The following is a 13,375-nucleotide window of genomic DNA, read 5'->3' as shown; positions in this document are numbered from 1 at the left end:
AAAGAAGTCTTAAGTAATGACTCGACTGCATTAACTAATAACATATGGGTGGCATGCATACACACTGAAGGCGAATGTAAAAACATTTTAGGATGCTGTGCCGGAGTTCGCAAGCATACGCTCAGTAATTAACAGTAATCAACGTTCTAGCATTTCAAACTTCTAAATACTCAATAATAAAAAAATAAAAGTGTATAATCAGGTAATTCATGCAGTATACCTACGTGTATCCATGCTATTTATAGAAACCGACTATGAAATGGCACTAAACGATGTTGGGCTACCTGACATCTGATATCAACAGAAAAAGTCTCAAAGAAGATTGGAACGTCAGGTACTATTTTCTTCACCACACTGTAAAATTATCTAGATGAATAAAATACCTTTTGTAGCTATAAATCGCAGAAATTTAATGTTCTCTTTTGTCTCGATAAAATGGCAGACCCGTGTGAACCTGCTGACCAGTTCTTCAGAACTCTGGCCAGTTAAATGCCCTGCATTTGGATTCTGACACTTCAAGCACGATCTGGAGTACCAGCACTGCTGCGCTATACAGTCAGCGAATGACCTTGACTGGAACTGGGGAAAGAGACACGACCAACTACCGGACTGGCCACCAGATGTCACACTTTGTCTACATTTTGAAATTTTGGCTTCAGCACGTCAGAGGAGCAGCTGCGTAAATAAATGTAAATTGTATGATTGTTATCACGTAATATTTTGCAGTTTTGGTATTCTGAAATCTTACTAATAAATGTGTTTTGTTTCTCTTTATTTGAAACAACTCTTGTCAGTTTACTGTAATAAATGTAAAAGGCCTACAGATGTACATTTAGTTCAATTTAATCTCTGGAATGCAGAAGGCGTATACAGACTTCAGAGGTTTTCAGAAAGGCACATTATTGTCAAACGCACAAAGACCTTAAGCAAAAAAAAAAAAAAAACATTAAGCAAAGCTATTTGAAATAGCACAAGTGTATCCGCATTTGTAGGTTAGACATAGACCTATTGGAATTTTATTTTACAAAGGTTTTTCGTTCTTTTTGTAAAAGTATCAGTAGTATGTTTTATTAGTCTATGGCTTCAACCTATCGAAAGTAGGGTAGGTGAGTATTTTTTGGCTTGTTTTAACGTAGGCTAGGTCAGTGAGTAAGCAATCTGAATGAACTGGAGACATTTTGTCAAAAGTTGTGAAGTTTCTCAGTTTAGATTTGTTGTATATTTTACAAATAGGCCTATAATCAAATTACCGAACTTCAGAAGAACTAAGCTTAATACGTGTCTTTACGTTTGCTAATTAGGCGACGTTTTGTTCCCATTCATTGATATAGCTACAAGGTACTGTTTTTTGCGACCACTTCTTTTGTGTTGTATGAGAAGAAACTTATTCCGCTGTGCCAAGATAAATGGATCAATAGTCTAGCTTATACAGAAGAATGTAAAATACTTTGGAGACGAAATAATTTGAGTTGGACATTCAAACAATCTACCCCAAGACTCACGTATAGTCTAACGTAGCTGGCTTTCAACTGCTATACCACCAGACCACACACACACTCACATTGGTGGGTCTAATCCTTGGTAAACCTAATTTCGTAATACCTATTGTTCTTTTCTGTGGTCTCCAGCGTAACGAAAAAGAGACTCCGGATCACGGTTCATCAAGCATGAGAGGGTGACAAACTTTTGCGTGGATCATTACGCCTTGGTAGAAGAAAATACACCCCTGTGAAACAGTTCGGAGCTTAGAAGAACGTTGGTTTTGTTTTTTTCTTTTTTGTCTGGCAGCATTTTAACACAAAATCCACAATTAGACACAATGAATTCACAGTTGAATCCCCCCAATTCCCACGCTAAAGGTTATGAACTCCCAAACTAGATTAGACTCTTATATTTGAAAAGCTTTGCTTTGTGAGGTTTGATCTTGGGTCACTGTATGTAAACGATGCTGACCTCATCTCTGACATCCTGAGCGTGTTTTGGATGTGCCCCTGAACTCGCAAACTCTGCGCATCTGTTTGCTTGACCCGTAAATGAGTACACCCCGGCCTTTGGTACATCAGTTCTGTTAGCACCGGCGCCCAAGGTGAGCAAAAAAATGACAACATGTAAGTAATATGTAAGTTTAAGACCGTGTCATAAATTTTTGACATTTGTAATATGGCACTATTATATTGCCTACTTTGTTTCACTTTGTCATCTAGCCATCATTTTTATTCTGGCTAAACCACATTTTTAGTTTTACCGCATCGAGCAACTGTCAATACTTCTTTTCTTTTCTTTTCTTTTCTTTTCTTTTCTTTTCTTTTCTTTTCTTTCGTTTTTAAATAGAAATTATGTGAAGACAAACTAATGATGAGTCTCAGTCGAGGGGCGTGATCCTCTCTCCGTAGGCCCACAGTGACAAAGTTTGATCTGTGAGAGAAAGAAACAAAACAAACAAACAAACAAAAAAAGAAAATCAAAACTATCTATCAGGACATTTCATGAATAGATGGAGCACTATTATTATTTTTAAGAACATACTCGCACCCTCCACCCCTTCCCGAAGTTTAGCCCACCAGTTACAAAAGTCAGCCTTGTGTCATAATTGATTACTGCTCGAAGTTTTTCACTCCTGTAATGTGACTTTAAAATGTAACCTTTTGATTTACCATTTACTCAGCACAAAAACAATATTACTGTTTACAATTATTACTTCATCGCCCAAATAGCTATAAAACCCCAGGAGCATATTAAAATATTAAATGGAGTGAAACACCTACACCTGTCCGCTATGGTAAGCTGTTATAGAAAGTAGCAAACATTGCATTTATTTCCATTTCTGCTGTTATAAAACACCGCTCGTAAACCCACAGAGCTCTGTCCACGGATGGCTGAAATAAAATAAGTCGTTGATTTCTAGCTTGAGTGTAACCTAATAAATTCTTCATCGGCCCAAACTTTCTTTGAAAGAAAATGACGAATACAAAGAAAGGTCACAGAAGAGCTAACACGTGCTCACCATAACACGTCCTATATTAAAGCCATATGTTCGCAGAGGGGTGCAAACATCCTTATGTGTTTAAATGCATTATTACATAGTCATGGTTTTTAACAGTGAAGCCAGGTGCCTGCCTGCCTAACTGTCACCATCAGAGTTGTCTTCAGCACCACTGTGAGAGAAACTCCTCTAATTACTTTAAAGGCCTCATTTGAATAAAGTTATTAGAAAGTTTCTGCCACAATAGGTTAATGATCAGAATGGCATGTTAACATTATTATTATTATTATTATTATTATTATTATTATTATTATCAATAATAATAATAATAATAATAATACATTGTATTAGTAAACAATTAGTTACTTAAAATGGACCAAAACATTCACCCCGACAGCGACACATGCAAACATGTTTTCTACTATAATTTTCACACTTCCCTTCATTTAATCACAAACAGGATGGAAATTATTAATCAACCTTAATTTGACGTTTGCAAAACACCTTAGACGATCTGAAGGCAACATTCACCTCTACAGAGCAGCGCATCCAGTGTATCAGACACGTCTTTACGCTTGGTTGAGAATACACGCATTGGGCCTAATGCATTGTGCTGGAAGAGCAACGCCGAAGAAGTGCAGGATGAGCTCAAACATGAGAAGCTGATCTGGTAAATGTAAATGACGAGCTTACTGCTCTCTCTCTCTCTCTCTCTCCCCCTCACAGTTCACAAGGCATCACTTTTACATCTATTCACTCATAACTTTTTATATTCGTAAAAAAGCAAATGCATTCATGACGTGTACAATTAAAAGTTAAATGTAGCCTATACATAATCACACAATATTTCTCTCGCTAAAATATCATTCCAGGTCTTTGACATCTTCATAAGTCTGAGTTCCAGATCTGTTACGACCCCCCAAATGGACACTCTCCCAAATGTTTATTCATGCAGACACTGACTATAAGTAGGCCTATAAATACCTCTTCTGAATTACGTTTTAAAAAATAACTCAAGTTCATTTTGTCATCCATTCCTAAGCTCTGTATTTACAAAAATGTTCTTCTCCAACATGTGTTAAGTTTATGAGATAATCATAAATCAAAAGCCTTCGAAATGGCTTGGAGTCAGAAGTTTTTCACAAATATTTTAACAAAAGTCGAATTTGTGTAAAACACCGACACTGAATGGCCTGTGTAAAGCATCAGAAGCGTATTTTAAAATGTACTCAAATAATTACGGAAAGACAGCCAATACGACGTAAAAAGGCCTATTTGTCCTTAGTGTCCACCTCTGTTTGAATCACAAGACAGAGACTTGACCTGAAACATGAAGAGAAGTTATACAGGATTTAAAAAAAAAAAGGATTTCAACAATAATTTTCAGACGCCTACGACTATTCATACTGACAAAAGGAACCCTGAAATGTAGAACCATTCTGCTTGTGTGAAGTTCAAAGAGCCGTCATAGTCAACTGCACGCTCCGACGGTCGTTGTTAATGACAGACTATGCATTCTTTCATATCAGCGCGCAGACAAATATTAGATTGGGAATATCAATATAATACGCAAAGGTGAACATACACGCAGAGGAGGCCTATGTATAAATAATTCCAAGGTAGACCTAACAGATATTTATGGATTGAAATGCAACTTTCATTCCAGTTTAATGGCTTTTGTGTTTATTCATTTATGTTTCACTTTAAATGTTAGGGGCGTTGTTTCAGTCAAACGATTACAAGACCATAATGTTAACATTTCATGGAAGAGTTCCAGTAGCAAACCACGTGATTAGCCATCTTTAGGAGAGCAAAAAATGTCTGGCTCAGTCAATAAACAGAGTTGTCCCGTTTTTAAGTGAGCTACTAAGCCTTTGTTCATTGCTGCTTTGCCCCGTCTTTTTCCGAATCTTGGGGTGGTAATCAGATTAGAAAAAAACAGACAGCATCAAATAATTAGCACGAAACACGAGGCCACTGCTGAGAATTTCAACCTGTTCAGCAGTGAGAAAGAAGTTAAATCGTTAACAAAAACAGGCGTGCGCAAATCGGTCCTACATGGCATTTGCAGAAGAGTTTTTGTTGACCTTCTGAGTTGTATTGCTTGTGTGAATATGCATTAAAAATCAACAGATAGTCGATGGCGGATTTATGGACTGTATCTTATTAGGGGTAAAATGACTCACTGGTTCCGATTAAATGAAGCATGACGGACTAATTTTAATGTCAAAATCTTTCTTAATGTCGATGCTTACTTGATCATTACTGCTGAAAGGCGCGCATAGGAATGCATTTGGGAATCACGCTTGCGTCAAAGTGAATTACAATTAAATTTGGAATTTAGGGCCCCCTCATTCTTCTGCGCAACGCACAGCTCTAGAAAGAAGTGTAAGACAAGCCCTTAATCCCTTAAAACTAAAATAAAAGTGCTCCCCCTCTTTTTAGATTTCATGTAACGTTTACGCACAAGTCCCGTTTTGACTCACCTTTATAATTGTTTCCTCGAGTGACCACAGGAGGCCGGTAGTGTGCTATAGCCTACTTTAAACATCCCACAACCTATTTTCAAACGGCCAAAAACGCCTACTCTGTACCTTTCGGTATAAAGTAAAAAAGTCTTTCACGGAAAATATTTCTGCTGATAGATTGTTTGGCCACATGTTCAGGTACTGACTTAATTTGTTTGCGCGTATGGTTCATATCTAAGATTGCAGGTGCAATTCAGTGATGCACCAATAGGTGGCACAGTTGTCTTAAACTTCTTGGCGACGAGCGGCTAAGTGATAGAAGTCTGACCCTCTAACAGAAAAAACTGCGGACTTCTCAGAACATAGCACTTTCCAGTTGCTGCAGTTTAGTAATTTGGCAATGAGCTCCGTAAGTAGTGAAAAAGGCCTTTACCAACTAATAATAATAATAATAATAATAATAATAATAATAAATTCGCAGTAAGACATAAAATTTGTATTTTGTATATTGCATTTTACCACATGGCAATAAATATAATGACAGGCAGTACGTACAGTGACATATAACATGTAGCTAATCCTCGACAGCATGTTATGACATTGCAAATAAAAACAGTGTTCGTGCGCTCGGCAGGACAGGTCTAAATACGGTTTTATTTCTGATTTCTAAAGCGTGAGGCAACTTGATTTTAACCTTGTCACCGTGGAATGACTTAATCCCGTTGTCTGCAAAAAGAAAATACACTTTGACACGCAAAGAAAGGGACCGACACACACTCATCAAAAGCTGTCACAACCGGTCACCTAAATGTTGTAAACTTAACGGCTTAATCGTAAATCAGGCTTTGTGGATTTACTATACGATGCGAACAGAGTTAAATAGAATTCATTGGTGGATGAACTGTTTCTAAAACGCTGTGGACATCAAACCGAATTAAAGCTGTTCACTCTCTCAGTTACAAAAATATCGAAATATTTCGTCATTTGTTCTAATGTGCGGCTCTTCGCCTTATGGTTTCTGTCTACCTATTTATGTATAATAATAATAATAATAGTAATAATAATAATAATCCCATCCGTGAATGCCACTTAAAACGAATATGAAAGAAATGTATCAAATTATTTCTCAAATTGGCATTCAACTCTAGACCCTTACACAGGCAAACGTTCGTGTTCGTGTTCGTGTTCGTGGGCGCACGCACATACACACACACACACACACACACACACGCGCACACACACACACACACACACACACACACACACACGTGCATCAATCTGCACATCAACAGACAAGAATTCAGATTAGAAAAATACATTCAGATTAGATGATGCACTACAGAAAAACAATACTGATTTGCATTACCGTGATGGTGGATAAGATTGTTAGTCCCTGTGTTTCCCAGTTAACATAATTACAATAAAACATTGTATATGTAGAATTAACCCAAGAGCACCCTCTGCTCAGAGTAACTGGTACAATTGTTAAAAAAAATCAGCTAAAGGCCATAACAGACAGAAATAATAGCGCCGTCTTAGTGCAGAGTACTGATAGGAGACAGTAGCGAAGGCTACAAGTCCCTCCAATGCAAAGACAAATCTAAAAATAAATAAATAAAAAATAACAGAAAGAGGAAAAATGGAGAGAACATTCTGCTCCTGAAGTTGGTATCATGTCACCAAATTGCCTGGAATGTGAACATTTTCGCACAATTTTGTATTGCAATATTCCCGAATAATTCCGCGGACCTTTGTGATAAATCTTAATCGTTATGATTTATGAACAATTTAATGCCACTATAAGAACGAAATTAATGCCAGTGTTTTACCCTTTCAGAAGTATGTCTGTATTATATTATATATGCCTATATTATCGAGCCTAAATATTTTCAGCAGCACTGTCGCATGAGTTAGCATATAGTAACTACTTGGGCTTTAAGGCCTACGTGTGTTCGTTGTGTATGTTATTCAGATACAAGGTGAGGAAAGGGGAACGATGACTCAGATCGAATTGGAACCATCAGTCCACTCCAACAGCATAATTATGTTTCATATACGACTTTAAATCTCGGTAGACTGAAACCGGCCATTCCTGTATTTCGGAACTTTTTTTGAAAGATTATGTAGGTGCGCTAATAGCCTCACCTCATGTGTGATTGAACCTCTGTAATTTAATGAGTGGTTAACTGAAAGTAGACTGTTGTAGTAATACGACAAACAAACGGAGTTGAAAATATTGTGTGTCTAGAAAGCCTCATCTCAATCTACTGGCCAATAGAAAGAGAGGAGCCCTCACCCCTAAACTAATCAGAAACCCATCGGAGAAAATGAAAACGCGGAGAGACAGGACGAGACTAAGCCCCACAAAACTTGAGAGGTGATTCCGATCAAGAGACATGATCGAAAGACAGAGGTTGTGAAAGTGGAAGATGGTTCCGCAATAGAAAATTCTGGAACTATTTTGTTTAGCGGGAATATAGATTCAGTGATTTTTTTCAGCGCACATCAGATTGGAAACGGGAAAACATTTGACATATTTAACCCTAGCAAGTAAGAGACGTCAAAGACTTTTACTTTAACATGAAAACATTAAAAAATCGTAACGGTTTGTTAAAATTCGGTATATTTGTCCTTAGGCCCGGTAACTGTACAGAAATACATGTTGAAGTACCTTAAGCCTCTCCCATGGATCAGCGACGTATGTAAATTACTCCAGAGCTCTGGTTCTGGGCGAATCCGTTCCGTTTTGCTTGAATCCGCCTCTCCATACTCGTTCCTATTGACGCACTTAAAGACTCTTCCCTCAACCTTAAGGCAAGCAGCAGCAACCAATCACCGAGCCATTACGGGCTTCAGAGGAAGCTGTTTATGTGACTCCAGCGCTAATTAGGCTCATGAACTAACAAATCGCTAGCACAACTGGTGAGGAACCGATCACATCCATGGATTGTCTGGAGAAGTCGACCATCTCTATTGCGATTTGTTGATTTGTGCTTTTTTGGCAACCATCTTCTACGGTGCTTTCTCCACCCGAACTTATTTATTGCTGACAAAACTTTGGTTCTTGGTGTGTGGAGTACTTTTGAGCGAGAGCACTGGGCACCTCTTTCATCTAAACTGGGGAATCTTGAACTGGTAAACCATGTTTCAACCCACACCGAAGAGGTGTTTTACTATAGAATCGTTGGTAGCGAAGGATAATCCTTTGCCAGCGTCGAGATCCGAGGAGCCCATACGACCAGCGGCTCTCAGCTATGCAAACTCAAGCCAGATGAACCCTTTTCTAAACGGCTTTCATTCCAGCAGCAGGGGCGTCTACTCTAACCCGGACTTGGTGTTCGCGGAGGCTGTTTCACATCCTCCAAACTCAGCAGTCCCAGTGCATCCCGTTCCCCCTCCTCACGCGTTGGCTGCCCACCCGCTTTCGTCCTCACATAGCCCGCACCCTCTTTTTGCGAGCCAGCAAAGAGACCCTTCAACTTTTTACCCATGGTTAATACACAGATATAGATACTTGGGTCACAGATTCCAAGGTAGGTTGGAATTTTTACTTTCTTTTCATACGTCCGGATTTAGGAAGTATTCTACGTGTGCACTAGTTATGATGGGAAATTGCAGCCCCAAATTTAGACACAAATTCACCGCCAGGCAAAACTGCTTTTGTTTTTCCCCAAATATTCCAGTTCTGAATCCGTGCGATATTCCGAAGCTGAATATGGAGCATTATATAGCTTTCGAAGAAACTATATAAAAAAGATGTTAACTTTTTGTTTGACACATTTTCAGTACTTTCGCTTAGTACTTTAAAAACAGATGCAGTTTTCTCTGGGCAGAATTTACAATAACTGCTTACACATTAGGTTTATTATAAAATAGTTGTAACGATATATCAGTCCTTTAAAATGTATTTGATTAGATTTGTTTAAAAATGAATATCGCAAAAAAAAGCAGATAGAAAAATTGTAAACAGAAGCATGACTTCAGCTTAAAGTCTCAACCAAATAAAATATGTTGGAAGAAATCAAGTACAAATACTGTTATATTATTTAATAAACAATGCAGTTCGTGAAGGATTTGATTAATTGCTAACAGATTCGAGTTCCTTTTTCTGGTCCTTGTAATAGAATAATTATACCTGGATCGCATGCATTCATTTTCATACATTCCAGTTTTCCCTTTTTTATTCGTGGTCAGTGTGTTATAGTTTTCTATTTGGCCAGATTTATCCGTATGTTCCTGTGCATTTGATTAATCAAATGAATCCTGTGAAACTGCTTGTACGTGCGATGCGAACGTTTATGGTCTTAGACTTTGGCCTGTATCATTGCTCCGCTGCGAGAGATCATTTTCTCAAATTTGTCATGTGGTGTCTAGTTTATAATTATTTTAAATGAATTTCATTCTTATCATGGGCTACAACATCAGAAACACTCTAGAAATACAACATTTTTTGTGTTTCAATGTCACTGTGTACTATTGTCATTACAAAGTTTGTGCTTGGCCTACTGAACGATAAACACAAACTGACTTCAAATGCTATATTTTTAATACCTGTCCTTAATGTGGGTCAAACAGCCTCACGCTGAGTAAACATTACAGAACTGTTATTAAACAAACGTTGTCAATTGGGCCTACTCACTCTCATATTTTACATTCTTGAAGGCTAGTACGCGAACAATTACGAAATTATCCGAGGCTATTCCATCAATTAATATTAAAATGCAGTTTGGCCTGTCTTAGAAGAACAACTATTTTATAGCGCATTATTCGTTTGAAATGTCACCAAATTGCCAGCTACAGATAGAGTGGTCCTACTCTTGGTCCTCGTCTGCAGCTAATAAATTTGAGATTAGTATCAAAAGTGTAGACTGTTTATGAGACACATAGGACAGATTGTAATTATTCTTCTGGTGTTTCCCCTTTACACCAGGTAATGAAACCAGTCCGGAAAGCTTCCTTTTGCACAATGCACTGGCCCGAAAGCCCAAAAGAATCCGGACAGCGTTTTCACCGTCGCAACTGCTGCGGCTCGAGCACGCTTTTGAAAAAAACCATTACGTTGTCGGTGCGGAGAGAAAACAGCTCGCGCACAGCCTTAGCCTCACAGAAACTCAGGTAAGGAGATATTTTTGGGAGGGAGGGGTTCACATGCATTGTTATTCATATATCTCGATTATTCCTATTATTATTACTGGCCTACTTACACACACACACACACACACACACACACACACACGCACACACACAGGCCCAGTCTCTCTCTGGAAACGCTGAATCCAAATGATGCATAATCTGCTGCGCTATCATGACGAGCGATGTACTAAGCGATGTACACCACGGTGTTTGGACAATTGTCACCTTTCACAATTTTACTCCATTCTGTTAATCGGATCTGGACGCTGGGCGTAGGCTACACCTCGTAATATAGTCATAATATAATCCTTTCATAATGTGATCGTCACCAAAAGTGATACAAAATTTAATATGGCCCTTTGACCCATGTCTGTTTTTTTGCGGTTCACGGGAAACCATCATTTATTTATTTATATTTTTTTGTACTTAGTCCCTAAAAAGTATCAGTTATTGAACCAGATACAATATGTTTTACGAAATTATGCGGTGAAATAACCCGTAAAGTAAGCAACTATTCATTAGAACTGTCATTTAATTTACCTGCGTTTGCTCCTTGGCTTTGCGATAACTGTTCTTGAGAATAAATATTTACTGTCGTAGCTGGAGGGATTTTGTTTTGATCATACTCATGGTCATGATGTAACCGCGATTATTGCGAGGCTGAATGGCTCTGCTTCAGACAGACAAGAGCTCTCTCGCAAAATGTCTGGCAATTAACCAGTTAACCAGTTTAAAAGGGATACTTCAAAGAAAGAGGCGGAATCGATGAATTTCCCTTGCCATGTTTAAGATCGCATTTGTGCCTGCTGCACTTTGAGCCGGTCGGAGCCTTTTGTCCTACTAACAGCATCGGCGTTTTTTTTTTAAATAAATAAATGAATAAATGGATTTTTTCGTAGGCCTAAGTGTTGGAAAGAGGAATGAACTACTCTTTAGTACTACAATTAGCACACTGAAAGCAGATTAAATACACTTCACTTGCCAAGTTGTCTTCTTGTTAGTCTTGCGAATGATAAGGTTCGTTTATGAATCTAAGACGACATTTTAGACATTATACAATGTACTATCATTCAAAGGATTTTAAAAGCAATAAAATGATTATTGTGGCATTCTAATTTCAAACAATAGTAAATTGTCTTTTAACATTACTATACATCACGGCAAAGGACATTATTATTATTATTATTATTATTATTATTATTATTATTATTATTGCAGCCGTCATCGCTTTGGTTTCATATTGGGGAATTCAGTCAATGTATTCGCTGAACAGACCATTTTTGCTTGCCGTCACCGCATGGTAGGCTATTAGACAAAACAGCCCAGTTTCGATTTTTGAGAAGAAGGACACAATTTCTGTCTAAATTCCCGTTAATCTCCTTTATTCGATTTTCGCGTTGTATTTTTATTTATTTATTTTCTGGTAAAATCATTCACAGTGTTTTACTGAAAGAGAATTTGTTCTGGGCTGGTCTGTCATTAATGCGAGATGCACGAGGGGGTTGGCGAGCCTTTTGTCTGTGTGAGTCTTTTAGGCTCCTAGGTCCGTTACTGATACTTTCTGTTAAGTATCACTAACCGACTGCTATCTGTACCTCTGTTTTTCAGAGTTTGCATGGGCTGGTTTGTGGCTGTGTGTGTGTGTGTGTGTGCGTGAGATTGGGGGAGACAGAGAGAAAGAGAGAGAGAAAGCATGTGTGTGCGTATGTGTATATGCATACGTGTGTGTGTGTACTCATTGTTAATCGGAGGTTTCGTTTTTTCTGTTCCACAGGTAAAAGTATGGTTTCAGAACCGAAGAACGAAGTTCAAACGACAGAAACTTGAGGAGGAGGGTTCGGAATCACAGCAAAAGAAGAAAGGGACCCATCACATAAACCGGTGGAGACTGGCCACGAAACAAGGAAGCCCCGAGGAAATAGACGTCACCTCAGACGATTAAAAGACTTAAACTGTTCGAAGCCGGGACAGCGCGTGGCTTTTTGGATGACATGGATAAGGATGTTGTGTACTGACAGAATGTGAGAAAGAGAGAGAGAGTGAAGCCAATGTCACATTTCGATTCTTCGGAGATCGGCAGCTTGAGGGTGAGAGATCCGATTGGTGGCACTGCTGCCACAACGAATAAACTGTCAATACTTTCCCACGTTGTCATGGCAATGTGATTGACAGGTATCACTTGCAGTCCACCTTGCCCCCACCACACCCACCACACCTACCCCCTCCCATCACCACTATTCCCTCACAAACCGCCAACTAAAATACAGCTCAATGCGCATAGGACGTTTGCACTTCTCGAAGTTTTATTTTGTATTTTTTTAAACATGAACGTTCCACTCAAAATACCAAAATATTCAACTGTTTTTGTAAAACCTGAAATGCATGGTAGAGCAAACATATCTTAATTTGACTTTTTTTTTCAAAACAAACTTCGTTTTGACTCTATTTTCAAATCCCGAAATGTTGTCTTCCTTTTTTTCTATGACAGTGTGGCGTCTTTGAATTTATGATTATCGTGTTCAAGTGATTGTGAAAACAAAAAGAACTAGCAGTGCTGCGTTAGTGTTTTTAACCAAGAAGAAAAAAAAACGAATGAAAATATTCAAGTAAAAAAAGTTTATAAAAGTTTACTACGGATGAGAGTACTTACGATGAAAAAAATTATCCACAACATTCCTAAAAATTTAAGATTTACAATGACTCCCTAATCTTGGTGGACTCGGTGGAATATATTGGACTCGCCCCTCTTATTATGAGTTGCCACGAAGGACTAAATGAGCGAATTGACGGC

General features: G+C 38.3%; 1 protein-coding gene across 1 annotated transcript; it reads left to right on the top strand.

Moving 5' to 3' along the window:
- Positions 1 to 8,593: 8,593 nt before the first annotated feature.
- emx2 (empty spiracles homeobox 2) lies at positions 8,594 to 12,526 on the top strand. Its single transcript, XM_030772556.1, has 3 exons — positions 8,594 to 8,984; positions 10,382 to 10,566; positions 12,359 to 12,526. Exons 1-3 carry the CDS (start codon positions 8,594 to 8,596, stop codon positions 12,524 to 12,526), a joined length of 744 nt encoding a protein of 247 aa, XP_030628416.1.
- The last annotated feature ends 849 nt before the right edge of the window (positions 12,527 to 13,375 follow it).

The sequence above is a fragment of the Chanos chanos genome, chromosome 4 (assembly GCF_902362185.1).
Source record: "Chanos chanos chromosome 4, fChaCha1.1, whole genome shotgun sequence".
NCBI classification, from domain to species: Eukaryota; Metazoa; Chordata; class Actinopteri; order Gonorynchiformes; family Chanidae; genus Chanos; species Chanos chanos.
The sequence above is the reverse complement of the archived record's forward strand: the minus strand, read 5'-3'. Positions and strand labels throughout refer to the sequence as shown.

Coding starts and splice junctions, on each gene's coding strand:
- emx2 (XM_030772556.1), top strand. CDS start 8,594: ATGTTTCAACCCACACCGAAGAGGTGTTTTACTATAGAATCGTTGGTA. Junction 8,985..10,381: donor CTTGGGTCACAGATTCCAAG/GTAGGTTGGAAT, acceptor CCTTTACACCAG/GTAATGAAACCAGTCCGGAA. Junction 10,567..12,358: donor TTAGCCTCACAGAAACTCAG/GTAAGGAGATAT, acceptor TCTGTTCCACAG/GTAAAAGTATGGTTTCAGAA.